General features: G+C 53.4%; 1 protein-coding gene across 1 annotated transcript in view; it reads left to right on the top strand.

Moving 5' to 3' along the window:
• The window catches only part of SAMD10 (sterile alpha motif domain containing 10), a 41,348-nt gene that overhangs the window by 9,509 nt on the left and 18,498 nt on the right, over window positions 1-13,341 (top strand). Inside the window, exon 2 of the mRNA XM_032766440.2 lies at window positions 9,571-9,755. Within this exon, the coding sequence (XP_032622331.1) occupies window positions 9,571-9,755 (185 nt within the window). The remainder of the gene's footprint in view (window positions 1-9,570; window positions 9,756-13,341) is intronic.

Genomic DNA, 13,341 nt, shown 5'->3' with positions numbered 1-13,341 from the left:
GCCTAGCAGTCCTCCTTCCTGGAACAGTAGTCCGTGGTCGAGGAAGCCAAAGCCCTCCTGATGACACCATCTCCGCAACCAGGCATTCACCTCCAGGATGCATCTGTCTCTGCCTAGGCCCCTACCCTTGACTGGAAGAATTGAGGAGAACACCACCTACATCCCTTTGAACCCAGCTGAAGTCCCCAGGCTGAGGCTCCCTGACAGGCTGTGTCTACACTACCGACTTCTGCTGGCATAGCTGTGTCGCTCAGGGGTGTGAAGAGGTGTGACGCCCCCACCCATCCCCCCGCCGCAGACCAGCAGAAACCCCTCTTGGAGACACAGTTATACTGGCAAAGCTCTGCTTCCAAGCTTGTTTCACTCGGGGATAGATGGATGGAATTAGCAATACCAGTAGAAGCATGGCTTGGCCAGTATAGCTGGATCTACACTAGGTGCACTTTGCTGGTACTGTATGCCTGTGTTCCCATCCCAGCAAAGCACTCCGAGTGTAGACACAGCCTCAGGCTCTACCCACAGGTCCAAGACTTGATCCGGTGCTTTGGGGATAGGAAATGCTCCATAAAGAGATGTGCTAGGTCATTGGGGAGATGGGATGAGCTCTATTAATACAGGAGAGGGAGGCAGAAAGCTGAGAAGATTAAAGTCTCCTACCTTTTTCTCTCTGTGCGTTTCATACATGCCTGCTAAGTAAAGGAGCCAAAGTCTTGCAAGCAGTGAGTAAAAATGACAATTAATACTCTGTGTTTCTGTAGCTGCACCCCCTGGCTTGAAGTGGTTTCCATCATATACAGAGTTTACAGTTTGGTTCAATGGCTCCAAGCACCCCCACTATACAAATTGTTCCAGCCCCCTTGCTCCCCGCCCACCCCGGGCTCCATGGTGCCAGCACGCGGTGGCCTGAACCAGTGAGGCCGCACCATGAGAGATGGGCGGAGGACAGAGATTCCGTCTCCAGGAGGATTTTGCGATTTCAGAATTCGATTTCATTCTGATTTGGAACAAACCCTACGCATGTTGAAATTCTCCATGGAAGCAAAATTGCCAAAAGAGCTGTTTGTGTGCAGATCTCTTTAAAAACTGGAAACAAAGTGGTATTTGGAAAGGAAAAATTGAAATAATCAAACTCACCTCCTCCCCTTTTGTTTTTCCTCTGAATTAAATTTTGGTGAAATCCACATGATTTTGGCAAAGCCCTTCAATGGGGGAACTGTGTTTTTTCTAATGGAAAACTGTTCCAGCCCAGCGTTACCGATTCAGCTCTACGCACAACATCCCAGGGGAGTAAAATGAAGAGTGTAACGTGGGGAAATGGAGGCACAGAGATAAGTACTTACCCAGGCGCATTCAGCGAGCAGAACTTGGATCTTCTGTAGTTTAGCCCCGCAGCTAGTGTCACTTTCCTAATTCTCAGATGAGTTCCGCTTTCCAAACAGCGTGGACAGCTGGTGACCACTGAACTGTCACATACAGAATTTCCACAGGACCTTACCCTCAATTTTATTTCTCAATTTGGGTTTCCACTGGCAGCTTTGTCTCCACTGGGGAGCTGCTGAGTAGATGCACCAAACAAGGCTCCTTCCCCTCTTGGAGAACTTTCACCTCGGCTTATTCAAGCCCGTTAAAATCTCCACTTGACACAGGATTAGAAGGGGTGACAGGCAGATATTTAGGTCTAGCGGTAGCAGGTTAAGTCCTTTTCAGAATAGTTCACATTCTGCGCTTCTGTGTCACTCCCTGGCCATGTAAATGAAGGAGCTTAGCGAGGGGCTGGGGGTGGGGGATAGAAGGGGGGATTATCTAAGGACAATGACATGGGGGGAGCTTTGGCTGTGCTGTCAGCAGGAGAGTGCTGTGTATAGAGCATGCCAGGGTCTTAATCCTCCTTTCTACATTGCTGATTGGCTGGGTCGCTGCCCAGCTTGCAGAACAAGCAGAGGGTAGTGAGCGCTGCATATTGGCAGGAGGGCTGAAGCACCAATCGGCAGGAGTCAGTCAGGTATGGCAGAAGTCTTAGGGCAGAAGGGACTCCCCCATTGCTGGCTTGCTCTCATTCATTTATCCTCTGCTGAGGCTGCAGCTAGGGCTACCACTCCTCTCCCATGGCTCCGAAATACGGCGCCATCGCGGTGCAACCCGGGAAGGCTGGGTCTGGCAAACCTGTAGTGCAAGGGCCCAGTTCCCTGTTGGTGTAAAAGGCTGGAGCTCCATTGAAGTCAGTGGAGCTCTGGTGACTTGAACCGGCAGGGAGATGTGTCTGAGAACAGGAAGGGATGGGGTCATGCCTCTTTGTGTTTCTATGGAGGTGGGCAGAGGCGTCTTTGCAAACACTGGCTCTGGAGAAGTGGGCCCAGGGGCAGCCTAAGCAGAGAGAGTTATAGCCAGTACAGAAAGAGACAAAGGCCTGGCTGATTTTTGAATTCGTTCCTCTAGGGTCATCGTAGGAGGAAATCGGTTGATGCTTTTGGTTTTGTGGCTCTGCTGTTGAGCATTCATCTGTGCGGATGTATTACTGTATTTACTGTAGAGTATGAGAGTCATGGATCAGGGCCCCACTGGGCTTGGCCTCGGTACTTGACTGTGCAAAGACAGGAAATCTTTTCCATTGCCACCAGTGTGACCTGGTACAGTGGGGTCCTGAAAGGACAAGCTAGGGCTGGCTCAGCTGCTGGTCCCTTCTAGGGCTTGCTGATCTGCTTGTACCTGCAAGAAAGAATGGGCTCTGGGCCCTGCTCAGTGGCCCCTTGACTTCTGCTCCTGAGCTGCAGAACTAAGTGCTGTTGAGTAACCAGAGAGTTGAAACCCGAGGGCTGTTTGGGAGAAGGGAGCAGAAGGTTTCTAAAGAACTGCCTCCGAGCTCTGGGATAATACAACGGCTGCCTCTCTCCATTGGAGCATAAACCCATCGGGGCGCTCCATACACTGCCTTTATTCGGAGCACTTTCATTTTTTGCCTTTCTCCCATCTGCTGCCTGCTCTCTGACACTGTTGGCTCATCTCAGACCAGGTTTGAATACAGCAACCTGAGCTCCTGCACGAGCCTCAGATTCCATGGGGATGGATGAAGGGTAATGACCTTTGGAAACAGGTCCCTGTCTTTCAGCTTCAAGCCAGGACCCCTGAGGGGTTCTTTAACATAGCAGGACCCCTGCTCACCTGCGTAACCCTTCTGTACTACATGCCACACTGGATGCAAATATTATGCAGGGGAGGGATAGCTCAGTGGTTTGAGCATTGGCCTGCTAAACCCAGGGTTGTCAGTTCAATCCTTGAGGGGGCCATTTAGGGAACTGGGGTAAAAATCTGTCTGGGGATTGGTCCTGCTTTGAGTAGGGGGTTGGACTAGATGACCTCCTGAGGTCCCTTTCAACCCTGATATTCTATGATTATGAGAAGGGATGCTAGTCCTGCTGTGTTGAAAACTGAAGCCAGCTTCTCCTTACACTCCCAATTTTATATATGTGAATAACACACACATTGTGGGTACATATGTGAATGTCATTACACAGTACATGACCTAAACTGGAGGGGTCCTGCAGTGCAACTGTCTATCTTCAACAGCCTCAGGGTAACAGCAGGACCAGCTGCTAGCTAATAATGGGCTCTTTAATCTAACAGCGAAAGGTCTAACACAATCCAATGCCTGGAAGTTGAAGCTAGACAAATTCAGACTGGAAATGAGGCATACATTTTTAATGGTGAGAGTAATTAACCATGGGAGCAATATACAGAGGGTCCTGGTGGATTCTCAGTCACTGACAATTTTTAAATTGAGATTGGATGTTTATCCAAAGGATCTGCTCTAGGAATTATTTGGGGGAAGTTCTCTGGCCTGTGTTATATAGGAGGTCAGACCAGACGGTCAGCATGCTCCCTTCTGCCCTTGGAATCTATGAATTATGGTCCCATCAGCAAAGGAAGTAAGCAGCCAAACATGACATGGCTTTAGAATCTAATATCCCCCTAATGAGGGACCATAAAGACAAATGATTCTAGACCAAGCAATCCATCCGTGGGTGCATCATGTCTATTATATAATACTTTTGTATTTAAAAGGGGAAAACCCCAAACTCTTGTCAATTGGCTCTTGGGTTTCTGAGGGCGGCTGGTAACCTCTATCACCCTGGCTTGGAATATTCAGCCACCAGTGGGGCTTTTACTTCTGTGATGGCCATCTTATAATGCTTAATAAGCTGTGGATGAAGTCAGCATTTACATCTCTGCTCTTCTTTGAGAAAAGGTGCCCTCCCATCTGTGATGTCAAAGTCACATTACACAGCACTGGCATCAGAATGATGAAAGAGCCCTTTCCGTCTGAACCTCTGCACTTCTTCAGAAAGTCCTGTTGGCTTCTCATTGTTCCCAGTTACTGATGCCTTTGGTATTTACCTGTGACTGGCTTCTCCAGCAGGCCCCTCTGTGCAGTGGGGTGGCCTCTGTTGCTAGGCCCTTGCACTGATTTGACTTCGCTTTCTGTCTAAGTACCTACATGGCCTCCGAGCACTAGGTTTCGCTATGCAGTTGCATTTGCACAAAAGACTCCACTCCATTTGTTCTATTAAAAGAAGTAGTAATCACAAGAGAATTGTTGCAGTGGTTTACCGAGCAATAATCCCATATACTCTCACGATCCAGGGCGTCATTGGAAGCTTCATGAAGATCAGATACATTTAGCAAGCCCATTCTTAGATCAGGCCAGTTTCCTGTTCCATTTTCCCTTATCCTCTTAGCTGGCTTATGTTGTAATTAATTGACGAGGGCTCTTCTCTATTTCTGAAAATTAATGAAAGGAGGATATTCCCTTTCAGAGATCCATAGTCCTTTCGAGCTGTTCGGTCATTTAGTTCCTCCCTTGGGGACCAGTGTAAGATTGCTTTCCACAGTGTGTTCCCTGAAGGTTCCTTAAGTCAGATTAAAATGTCTCAGACAATGGCATTTCCACCTCATCCCTTAGGAGACCATTTCACAGCCTAATCACTCTCACTCTTAGGAAATGTTTGATATTTCTCTCTGCTGAATATGGTTCCGTTACTCCTCGTTCTACTCCTTGGATAGGTTTAGTTCTGTACAACATATCATTTGAGTGAGTGGCATTTTCTTACACTTCAGTTTCCTGTTGCACAAGGGTTGATTTTTCTTTTCAAGTTAGGGATCCTATAGATATTAGCGCCCAATGGAGTGATGGTTTTCTGGAACCCTTTCATTCCTACAGTGCAGCAGGTATCCTTGGAAAGGAGTTTCTTTGTGTGGCTTCAGATTGTTCATTGTAGTCTAAACAGTGAGATCTTAGTCCAGGGGTGGGCAAATGACAGCCCACGGGCCACATCTAGCCCACAGGACCGTCCTGCCTGCCTCCCAACCTCCTGGCCTGGGAGGCCAGCCCCCGGCCCCTCCCCTGCAGCCTCAGCTCACTCGCTCTGCTGCAGGCACAATGCTGTGGGCGGTGGGGCTATGAGCTTCTGGGGCAGCGCAGCTGCAGAGCCCAACCTGACCCGGTCTCTGTGCTGCGCTGTGGTGAGAGTGGCGTGGCTGGCTCCAGTCGGGCGGTGCGGCTCTAGTGCTGCCAGCCACCGGTGCTCCAGGCAACACAGTAAGGGAGTAGGGGAGTTGGATAGAGGGCAGGGGAGTTCAGGGTGATGGTCAGGGGGTGTGGATGGTGGTCAGGGGGATGAAAAGGGGGGTTGAATGGGGACAGGGGTACTAGGGGGCAGTCAGGAAGGAAGGGGGGTTGGATGGCACAGCAGGCGGCAGTTGGGACAGGGAGAAGGGGTGGTTGGATGGGACAGAGGTCCCAGGGGGGCATCAAGAATGAGAGGAGGGGATGGATGGGGCAGTGGGGGTCCAGAGGACAGGGAGCGGGTGTGTGTGGATGGTGTAGGGGTCCCAGAGGGGCTGTCAGGGAACGGGGGTGGGTGGGATGGGTCAGCAGTCCTGAGGGGAGGGCAGATAGGAGGTGGGGACCAGCCCTCAACCCCCTCCCCTAACCAGCCCTCCATACAATTTACAAAACCCACTGCGGCCCTCAGGCCAAAAAGTTTGCCCTCCCCTGTTTTAGTCCCTGCTTTGTGGGATCCACATGGCTTATGCCAAGCCTCCTGCCTTTTATCTAGAATAGACGAGTGTGTGACTCTTGTACTGATTCTTTATTCTTACAGAAGGATTCATTTTATTTCCCCACAAAGGAAAATTTTACATTTTAATTGGAACAAATGGAATAGCCCAAGCTTCTGAGCAATCAAACGGTCAATACCGAATGAGCACAGTTACTTTCCTTTCTCACCATGGTCGTGCATGTGCAGATGCTGGCATGCTCGCACATACATGTGGTTATTCACCCACACATGCAAATAGACCCTTGTGTGCATGTACTCACATTACCCATGCATGCGCACACACACACACACATGTGCCAGATATGTGGGCACACACAGGCGTGAATTCACATCTGTTCAAAGTTCACGTGTGCATGTGCTCAGAGCTGTTTAAGTGATCACACATTCATAGACACACAGGCATTTCTGTAAATGTTCTGATTGGTGTCTCTTCAGGATTTGGAAGAGGAAATGGGCAGGGTCTGCTGGGCTCCATTATAATCTCAAGAAATCTCCTCTACCCCTGAATTGTTTGGGGATAGGAGGGAGTGGATGGAATTTTACTAAAGAACTCCATGGGATGGATTGACCACTCCGTTACGCTAGTCCGACTCTATGGAGACAATGGGCCAGATACTCAGCTCACATACATTTTGCCAGTTTAGCTCCTTTAAAGTCAGCGGAGGACCAACCCAGTGAATACACGCTTGCATAAAACTGGTGTAGCAAATTGGTGACGCAGACCCTTTGTGACTCGCTGGCTGGAAAATTGGTGTCAAAGCAAGCTTTGCTGGTACTAGCACTGTGTGAGCAAACGTCTCAGGCTGCTCTGTTCATTTCATCAGAGCAAGCCAGCATAAGCAATTGTGGTTGCGGGCTGTTCGCTTCTCTTTAAAGAGAAAATAAGGGAATGGTGGGGACAGGAAGACATTTAAACACCATTCAGGGTATGACCCAGCCTGGCAATGGAAAGTCCCAGCTGATGCTGCATTTTTCATTCCCGTCCCAAGTCTCCTGGCGTTGTGAACAAGAGCACGAGTTAGGGGCTGAGCCAAAAAAAAAGGAATGTTTTCACTTGTATAGCACCATCAGCCAAGAATTTCAAAGTGCCTCAGCTGAGGCATCACCTCACTGGCTGCTGAAATGCAGCCAGCCTCCTCGGAGGTAGCGTGTACACTGAAATGTTGCACAACAGCTTAAGGCAGAGGGTACAGAAGAATCCGGTCGTCACTGGAAATTGCACGGAGGGGAGGGTGTGTGTTTCAAGGAAGTAGAATATAAAAATCCATGTTGGCATTTGGCCAAAGGATCATGCTTTATATCCCTGCTCCTAACAACCAGTGCCATGGGATCATGAGAGACCATGCGGAGTCACTCAGGCCCATCCCGAAGGCTGTGCCTATGCAGCTTATATTGTGACCTTCTGCTATTGTAATATCTATGCTACAGGCAAATTCACCATGCACCCAGAGTCGGGATACGTACAGCCCCGTGCACGAGCACCCACAGACGATACGCCCCTAAAGCCCATACATGGGTACCCAGAGCCAGCGCACTCTCAGACCACACCTGCCATTCCTACAGCCCGCAGGGCTTCAGTCTGCTTCTCACAGCCTTTCACTGGCTCAGCAGCGATGAGACGCTTGAGGCCTCCCATCATAAGTGGTTGGGGAGGGGGGAGTTAGTAGCAGGACTGGGAATGCCCACAGCGCAGACCCACTGCTTCTCAGGTCGCAGAATCTGTTGCCATGGTAACAGCAGCCATCTGAACAGACAGGATGGTTTCACAGGCGCGAGGTGGCAAGAGGCAGCACCCCTGGCCCTCGCGATCCTCCAGCAGCCAGCCAGACAACACAGGCCCGTCCTGCTTTACCCACCAGCCTCTCAGCCCTCCTCAAGTCCGGCTCTGGGAATGGTGGGGAACAAGGGCCTGGTCATAGCACTGAGCCCGGGACCCCAGGTTATACAGACCCTGTCTGGCAGTTTCAGGAGCAGAGGTGTACGGCTCTTACACACACACTCCTCTTCCTGTCCTATTTTTACCTCTTGCCCCTCTGAACTGGAACGTGGTTTCCACGGATCACGCGGCCCCTGGGATGTTGCCTCCTCAGCATTTTTGGTGCTGAAATACCCTTGGAAAAGGCACCAGGATTGCCCAGCGATGGTCTGAGACACTGCTCCTGCCCCCTTGCGAGCCCTGGCATGTGGGATCCTTGCTGCAGAGCTCTCTGGCATTTCATCAGGGTAAGGTACGTCTTTGCTGGCAGTGCCCGGACTGGAGAAGTTTTAGGGGATCCATACGGCAAAAAGGCACTCCGTCCCCTCCCCCCACACAGGAGAGCGGCATGTGTGGGGCAGACCAGGCCAGCCTAAAGCTCAAGCCATAGCTGGAGAGTCCACTGCACCTCCCCCTAGGACTGGCAAGGGAAGCAGCTCTTTGCTCAACCTCCTCTTTGCTTCCTCCACCCCCCAGCACAGCATGGTGCCCCGCAGACCAGAAGGCCAGCGCCAACAAGTTTAAGGCACTGTAGCCTTTAAAGGGTTAATGGGTCACATGGCTGCTTGGGGCAAACTCCCCTCTGATAAGCCTTAATTTGCTGGAACACTAAATGTAATGGTCTTGCCTGTGTGTGGCGGTGTCAGGCCCAGGGGACCCAGTTAGCCAGCCCTGGGCTCGGGGGAGCGCTACGTTAAAGCCTCCAGAATCGGTGCCGATGCAGCACCTGTATCCAAAGCGAGTGCAGCTGAGCGAGGGGCTTTGCAGCCCACGTGCCAGTGGGAGAGGGGCCTGGGGATGCACCTGGTACGCAGCTCCATAGCCAGCCCATTTCCTAACGGAGCTGGGATTTGCGGTTGGAGCTCCTGCAGCCCGTGTGCGTGGTTCCTTATGAGCAGCTGTGGCCCCATTGGGTGTCATTGTGCATTTAAGTGTCTGCCGCCTTGTCTGCTGGCAGCCAAAGCTGGTCACTAGGAACTGGGGCTGATTTCCTGTTCCTTCAGAAGAGCTGGGCTTGCTAACATGCTGCAGCTGCTCCCTATGTAGCCCACAGACAAGCTTCCTTCCTTTAGAACAGCCTCACCTGCTTCTTATTGGAAAATAACCCCTGTCCTCCCACCAAGCCCTTCTCCTGGCCACAAGCGCTGCCATAGCAACAGCCCTCTCCTGCATGGTTGCTCAATGGAGTTTTGCATCTGGAACTTGTAGAACAGACTTCTGCCACCACAGCGAAGAGCAGGTAGCAGTAGTAGGCTGTTCTCTACTGGAGATGAAAGCAACACAGGCTTTGCCAATCTGGTGCACTTCCAGATCCTTCCCAGCTCCTTCGGCCTCGGGGCAGAGAAGAAGCCTGGAGGATGTGGACTTGGTCCTGTCTCTTGAACAGCAGCGCATAGTGCAATCTGGGCAGCTGTGGGAGGACACTGGTGCATGAGGTATGTTTGTTGTCTTTCTAATCTAAATTGTTCTCCTCCCCAGCCGCTGCCGCGCACTTCAGCTTCTGCCGGAACCTCCTGGAGCACACGGTGTCGGCCGAAAACCTCAACTACCGTCTGCAGCGGAATACGGGCAGCAGCCTCACCTGGCATGATGGGCGGAGTCAGAGGTCAGCAGGTGGCAGGACTGTCAAGCTCCTACAGCAGCCGGGAACCGAAGGCTCACAGGTACCAGTCTGTCCAAAGTGCACGTCTCTTGCCGCTTATGGGACGTTAGCCGTCTATGTGCACTGTCGAATGGCCCTTTGGGATAGAGAGGGCCATTCCAGCACATTTCTAGCATGCTCTCCCCTAATCCCCATCTCCGGCCAGTGCATGAGGTGTCACAGTCCTAGGCTCTGGCTTGCCCTGATCTCCAAGCTCGTGCTCCTTTTGCCTGTCTAGCAGGGAAAGAGAAGGTCTGTTCTCCCAGACTGGTCCTGTAATGTGCTCAGCACCCTGCCAACCCACTGGGGGAGTGTCTTTCCCATGGAGCTCAGCACCTCGCAAGAGCAGGCCCTTGATTTTGCTTTACGTTCTCATGACGAGTTCATAACCTGCAGAATTTAAGAGCTGATTATTTAACGGGGACTTTAAAAAAACCCACCGTTTCGAAGGAGTAGAGGTGGGGAGTAGAACTTGCCTCTCCCCCTCCCACCGCAAGCATTGTTAATTCTCTTTTTTGCAGGGCTTTGAAGCTGAAAAGAGAAGTGGGACTTTTATTAGGCAGGCTCAGGGCTGCCCGGGGAGCAAAAGGGGCAATTTGTCCTCGGCCCCGCAGGGGCCCCCATGAGAGTGTTTCGGGGCCCCTGGACCAGGGTCCTTCACTTGCTCCGGGGGCCCCAGATCACTCTTGCGGGTCCCCGGCCTCCGGAGCTTCTTCTGCTCCAGGTCATCGTCAGCAATTCAGCGGTGGGAGTCCTTCCGGCGCTTTGGCGGCGGGTCCCGGGGCGGGTCTTTGGTGGCAATTTGGCAGCAAGGGGTCCTTCTGAATCCTCTGAGTGGCCCTGGGCAGGCTGCATCTGCCGCTGGGGTTCAGTGGCACTGGCACGTGAGTGCATCAGCAGCGTGCATGCTGGTGTCCTGCACTGAGCAGGTGTGGAGACCTGGAGTGGACGTGGGCTCTGTGTTGTACAGACCACGTTGCAGCGTCCCCTTAGCAGGGGCAGCTCCAGGCCCCAGCATGCCAAGTGCGTGCTTGGGGCGGCAAGCCACTGGGGACACTCTGCCGGCGCCACGAGGGCGGCAGGCAGGCTGCCTCTGGCGGCTTGCCTGCGGAGGGTCTGCTGGTCCCGCGGCTTTGGCGGACCTCCCACAGGCATGACTGCAGGAGGTCCGCCGAAGCAGCAGGACCAGCGGACCCTCCGCAGGCAAACCGCCAGAGGCAGCCTGCCTGCCGTGCTTGGGGCGGCAAAATCCCTAGAGCCGCCCCTGCCCCTTAGGGTATGTTGATAGTGCAATTGGAGGTGTGATTGCAGCTCAGATAGACGTACCCAGCCTAGCTTCCGACTAACTAGCATGGATAAAATAGCAGTGAAGACACAGCGGCACAAGCTAGGAATGCAAATATGTACCCAGGCTTCCAGGCCAGGTTGTACAGCCTATGCTGCCGTGTCTTCGCTGCTGTTAGTACCCTTGCGAACTAGATTAGAGCTGCAATCACACACCTCCAACTGCAGTGTAGACTGACGCTAAAGCCTGCTTGATGCATGGCATTCAATACCTGCCTGAGCTCCAGAGTCTGGACCAAACTTCCCCACAGTCCAGGGATTTGGTTCTGGCCCCCATCTCTGCAGTGACTGCCCCGGCGTTCTTTCTCCACAAAGCTGCCATGTGGTGGCCTACTGCATTTTGCTCCAGACAGGACTGGGGGTACCTGCTGTCCTTTCATTGAAAAAGGTCTCATTAGTGTCCTGAGTGGCCTGTTGTGGAAGGAAGTCGGCAGGTGGACCCGTAGGGGCACTGTATTCGTTATTACTAGCTGTTAACGATAAGGGACTAGTCAGTGCGGCCTCATCACTGGAGTGTTTCCAAGGAGGGAGGCAAAAGGTGCTGACATCAGCAATTAAGCATCATCAGTTCTTTCATTTCCAGTACAAACTCCTGTCATCAGAGGCTGAGTTAAGGGTGCCAGAAGCATTTCGCTTCATGTCTCCAGCTCAGCATAACTGTGTGCAAAGAGAGGACCGTGTCTCTCTGTGCTGAATGTCTCGGCCTCTGATTTAATTCTGCAGAATTAGAAACCAACCCCACCAGCTACAACTGGACTGTAACTTCCTTTGGTGCTTGAGGACCACTGACGACCTGGGGAGCCTTGCCATTGACTTTGACTCAGACCCTAAGACAATATGCAGTACGCACATCTGGCTTTAAACTTGCAATATCTCATTCCAGCTGCGTGTTCATCCTGCCTCTTCCTGGCCAGGGTGCAGCTGACGTTTAATGTCCTTTCCCCAGTGCTCAGTACACACTGTGAGTACCTGGGGGCAGGGCCGGCTTTAGGCCGATTCCCTGGAATCGGGCCCTGCGCCTAAGAGGGCCCTGCGCCTTAAGCGCTTTTTAATTTTTTTTTTCTTACCGGGGCTGCAGTCTGCTCCAGGGTCTTCCATGGCCCCGCTCCTCTGACCAAAACGCCGCGGGAGCGCGGCTGCCCCACAGCCCGGCTCTCCCAGCTGGAGCCCTGGCCGGAGCGCGGCAAGCCCTGCAGCCCTGCTCCGCTCACCCGCCTGGAGCCTCGGCCAGAGCCAGGCAAGCCGCCCTGCGGTCCCTGCTGGAGCCCCGGCCAGAGCAGGGCAAGCCTCCCTGCAACCCCACTCTCCCGCCAGAGCCCGGCCGGAGCGGGGCAAGCCCCGCCGCCACCCCCCCCCCGCTGTCCCAGCCGGAGCCCCGACCGGAGCGGGACAAGCGCCCCACAACCTCACTCTCCGGCTGGAGCCCTGGCCGGAGCGCAAAAGCCCTACCCTGCAGCCTGCTCTCGCCGGTTGGGCTCTGGGCCCTTAAATAGCCCCCAAAGCCTGGGATAGCGGGGGGCTCCAGGGGCTATTTAAAGAGCCAGGGCTCAGCTGCTCTGCCACCTCATCCTTTAAATAGCTACCAGAGCCCCCTGCCCCCATGTATTCTCCAGGGCTTCCGCAGCTATTTAAAAGGTCCGGGGGGGGTAGAAGCAGGGGAGCCCCAGGCCCTTTAAATAATCTCCAGAGCCCTGGGATAGCGGAGCCGTTGGGGGCTATTTAAAGGGCTGGGCTTCAGCTGCCTCTGCCACCCCGTCCTTTAAATAGCTTACCGAGCCCCCTCCCCCCATGTATTTCCAGGGCTCCCACGGCTATTTAAAAGTGGGTGGGTAGAAGCAGGGAGCCCAGGCCCTTTAATAACCTCCAGAGCCTGGGATAGCGGGAGCCTTGGGGGCTATTTAAAGGCAGGGGCTCCAGCTGCCTCTTGCACCCCTGCCCTGCCCGCACCAGCCCTGCCCCCTGCCTGCAGCCAGGCTCTGCCACCCGTTGCCCACAGCAGACCCCTGCCAAACCCCTGCGTTGTTCCAGTCAACCCCTGCCACACCCTCTGTGGCCCTGCTCAAAGCCAACAATCCCACACCAGCCCCGCCCACACCAGCCCTGCACACCCTGCACACCCTGTCCACACCCAGCCCTGCACTCCCTGCCCTGTCTCCAGCCAATCCCTGCTGCACCCCCCTGCCTGAAGCCAGCCAGTTTCCGCAACTCTCGTCTCTAGGCCTCCCAATCCCTGCTGCATCCCCCGCGGCCCTGCCTAAAGCCAG

This window comes from Chelonoidis abingdonii, chromosome 14 (genome assembly GCF_003597395.2).
Source record: "Chelonoidis abingdonii isolate Lonesome George chromosome 14, CheloAbing_2.0, whole genome shotgun sequence".
NCBI lineage: Eukaryota > Metazoa > Chordata > Testudines > Testudinidae > Chelonoidis > Chelonoidis abingdonii.
This window is presented reverse-complemented; position numbering and strand designations above follow the sequence as displayed.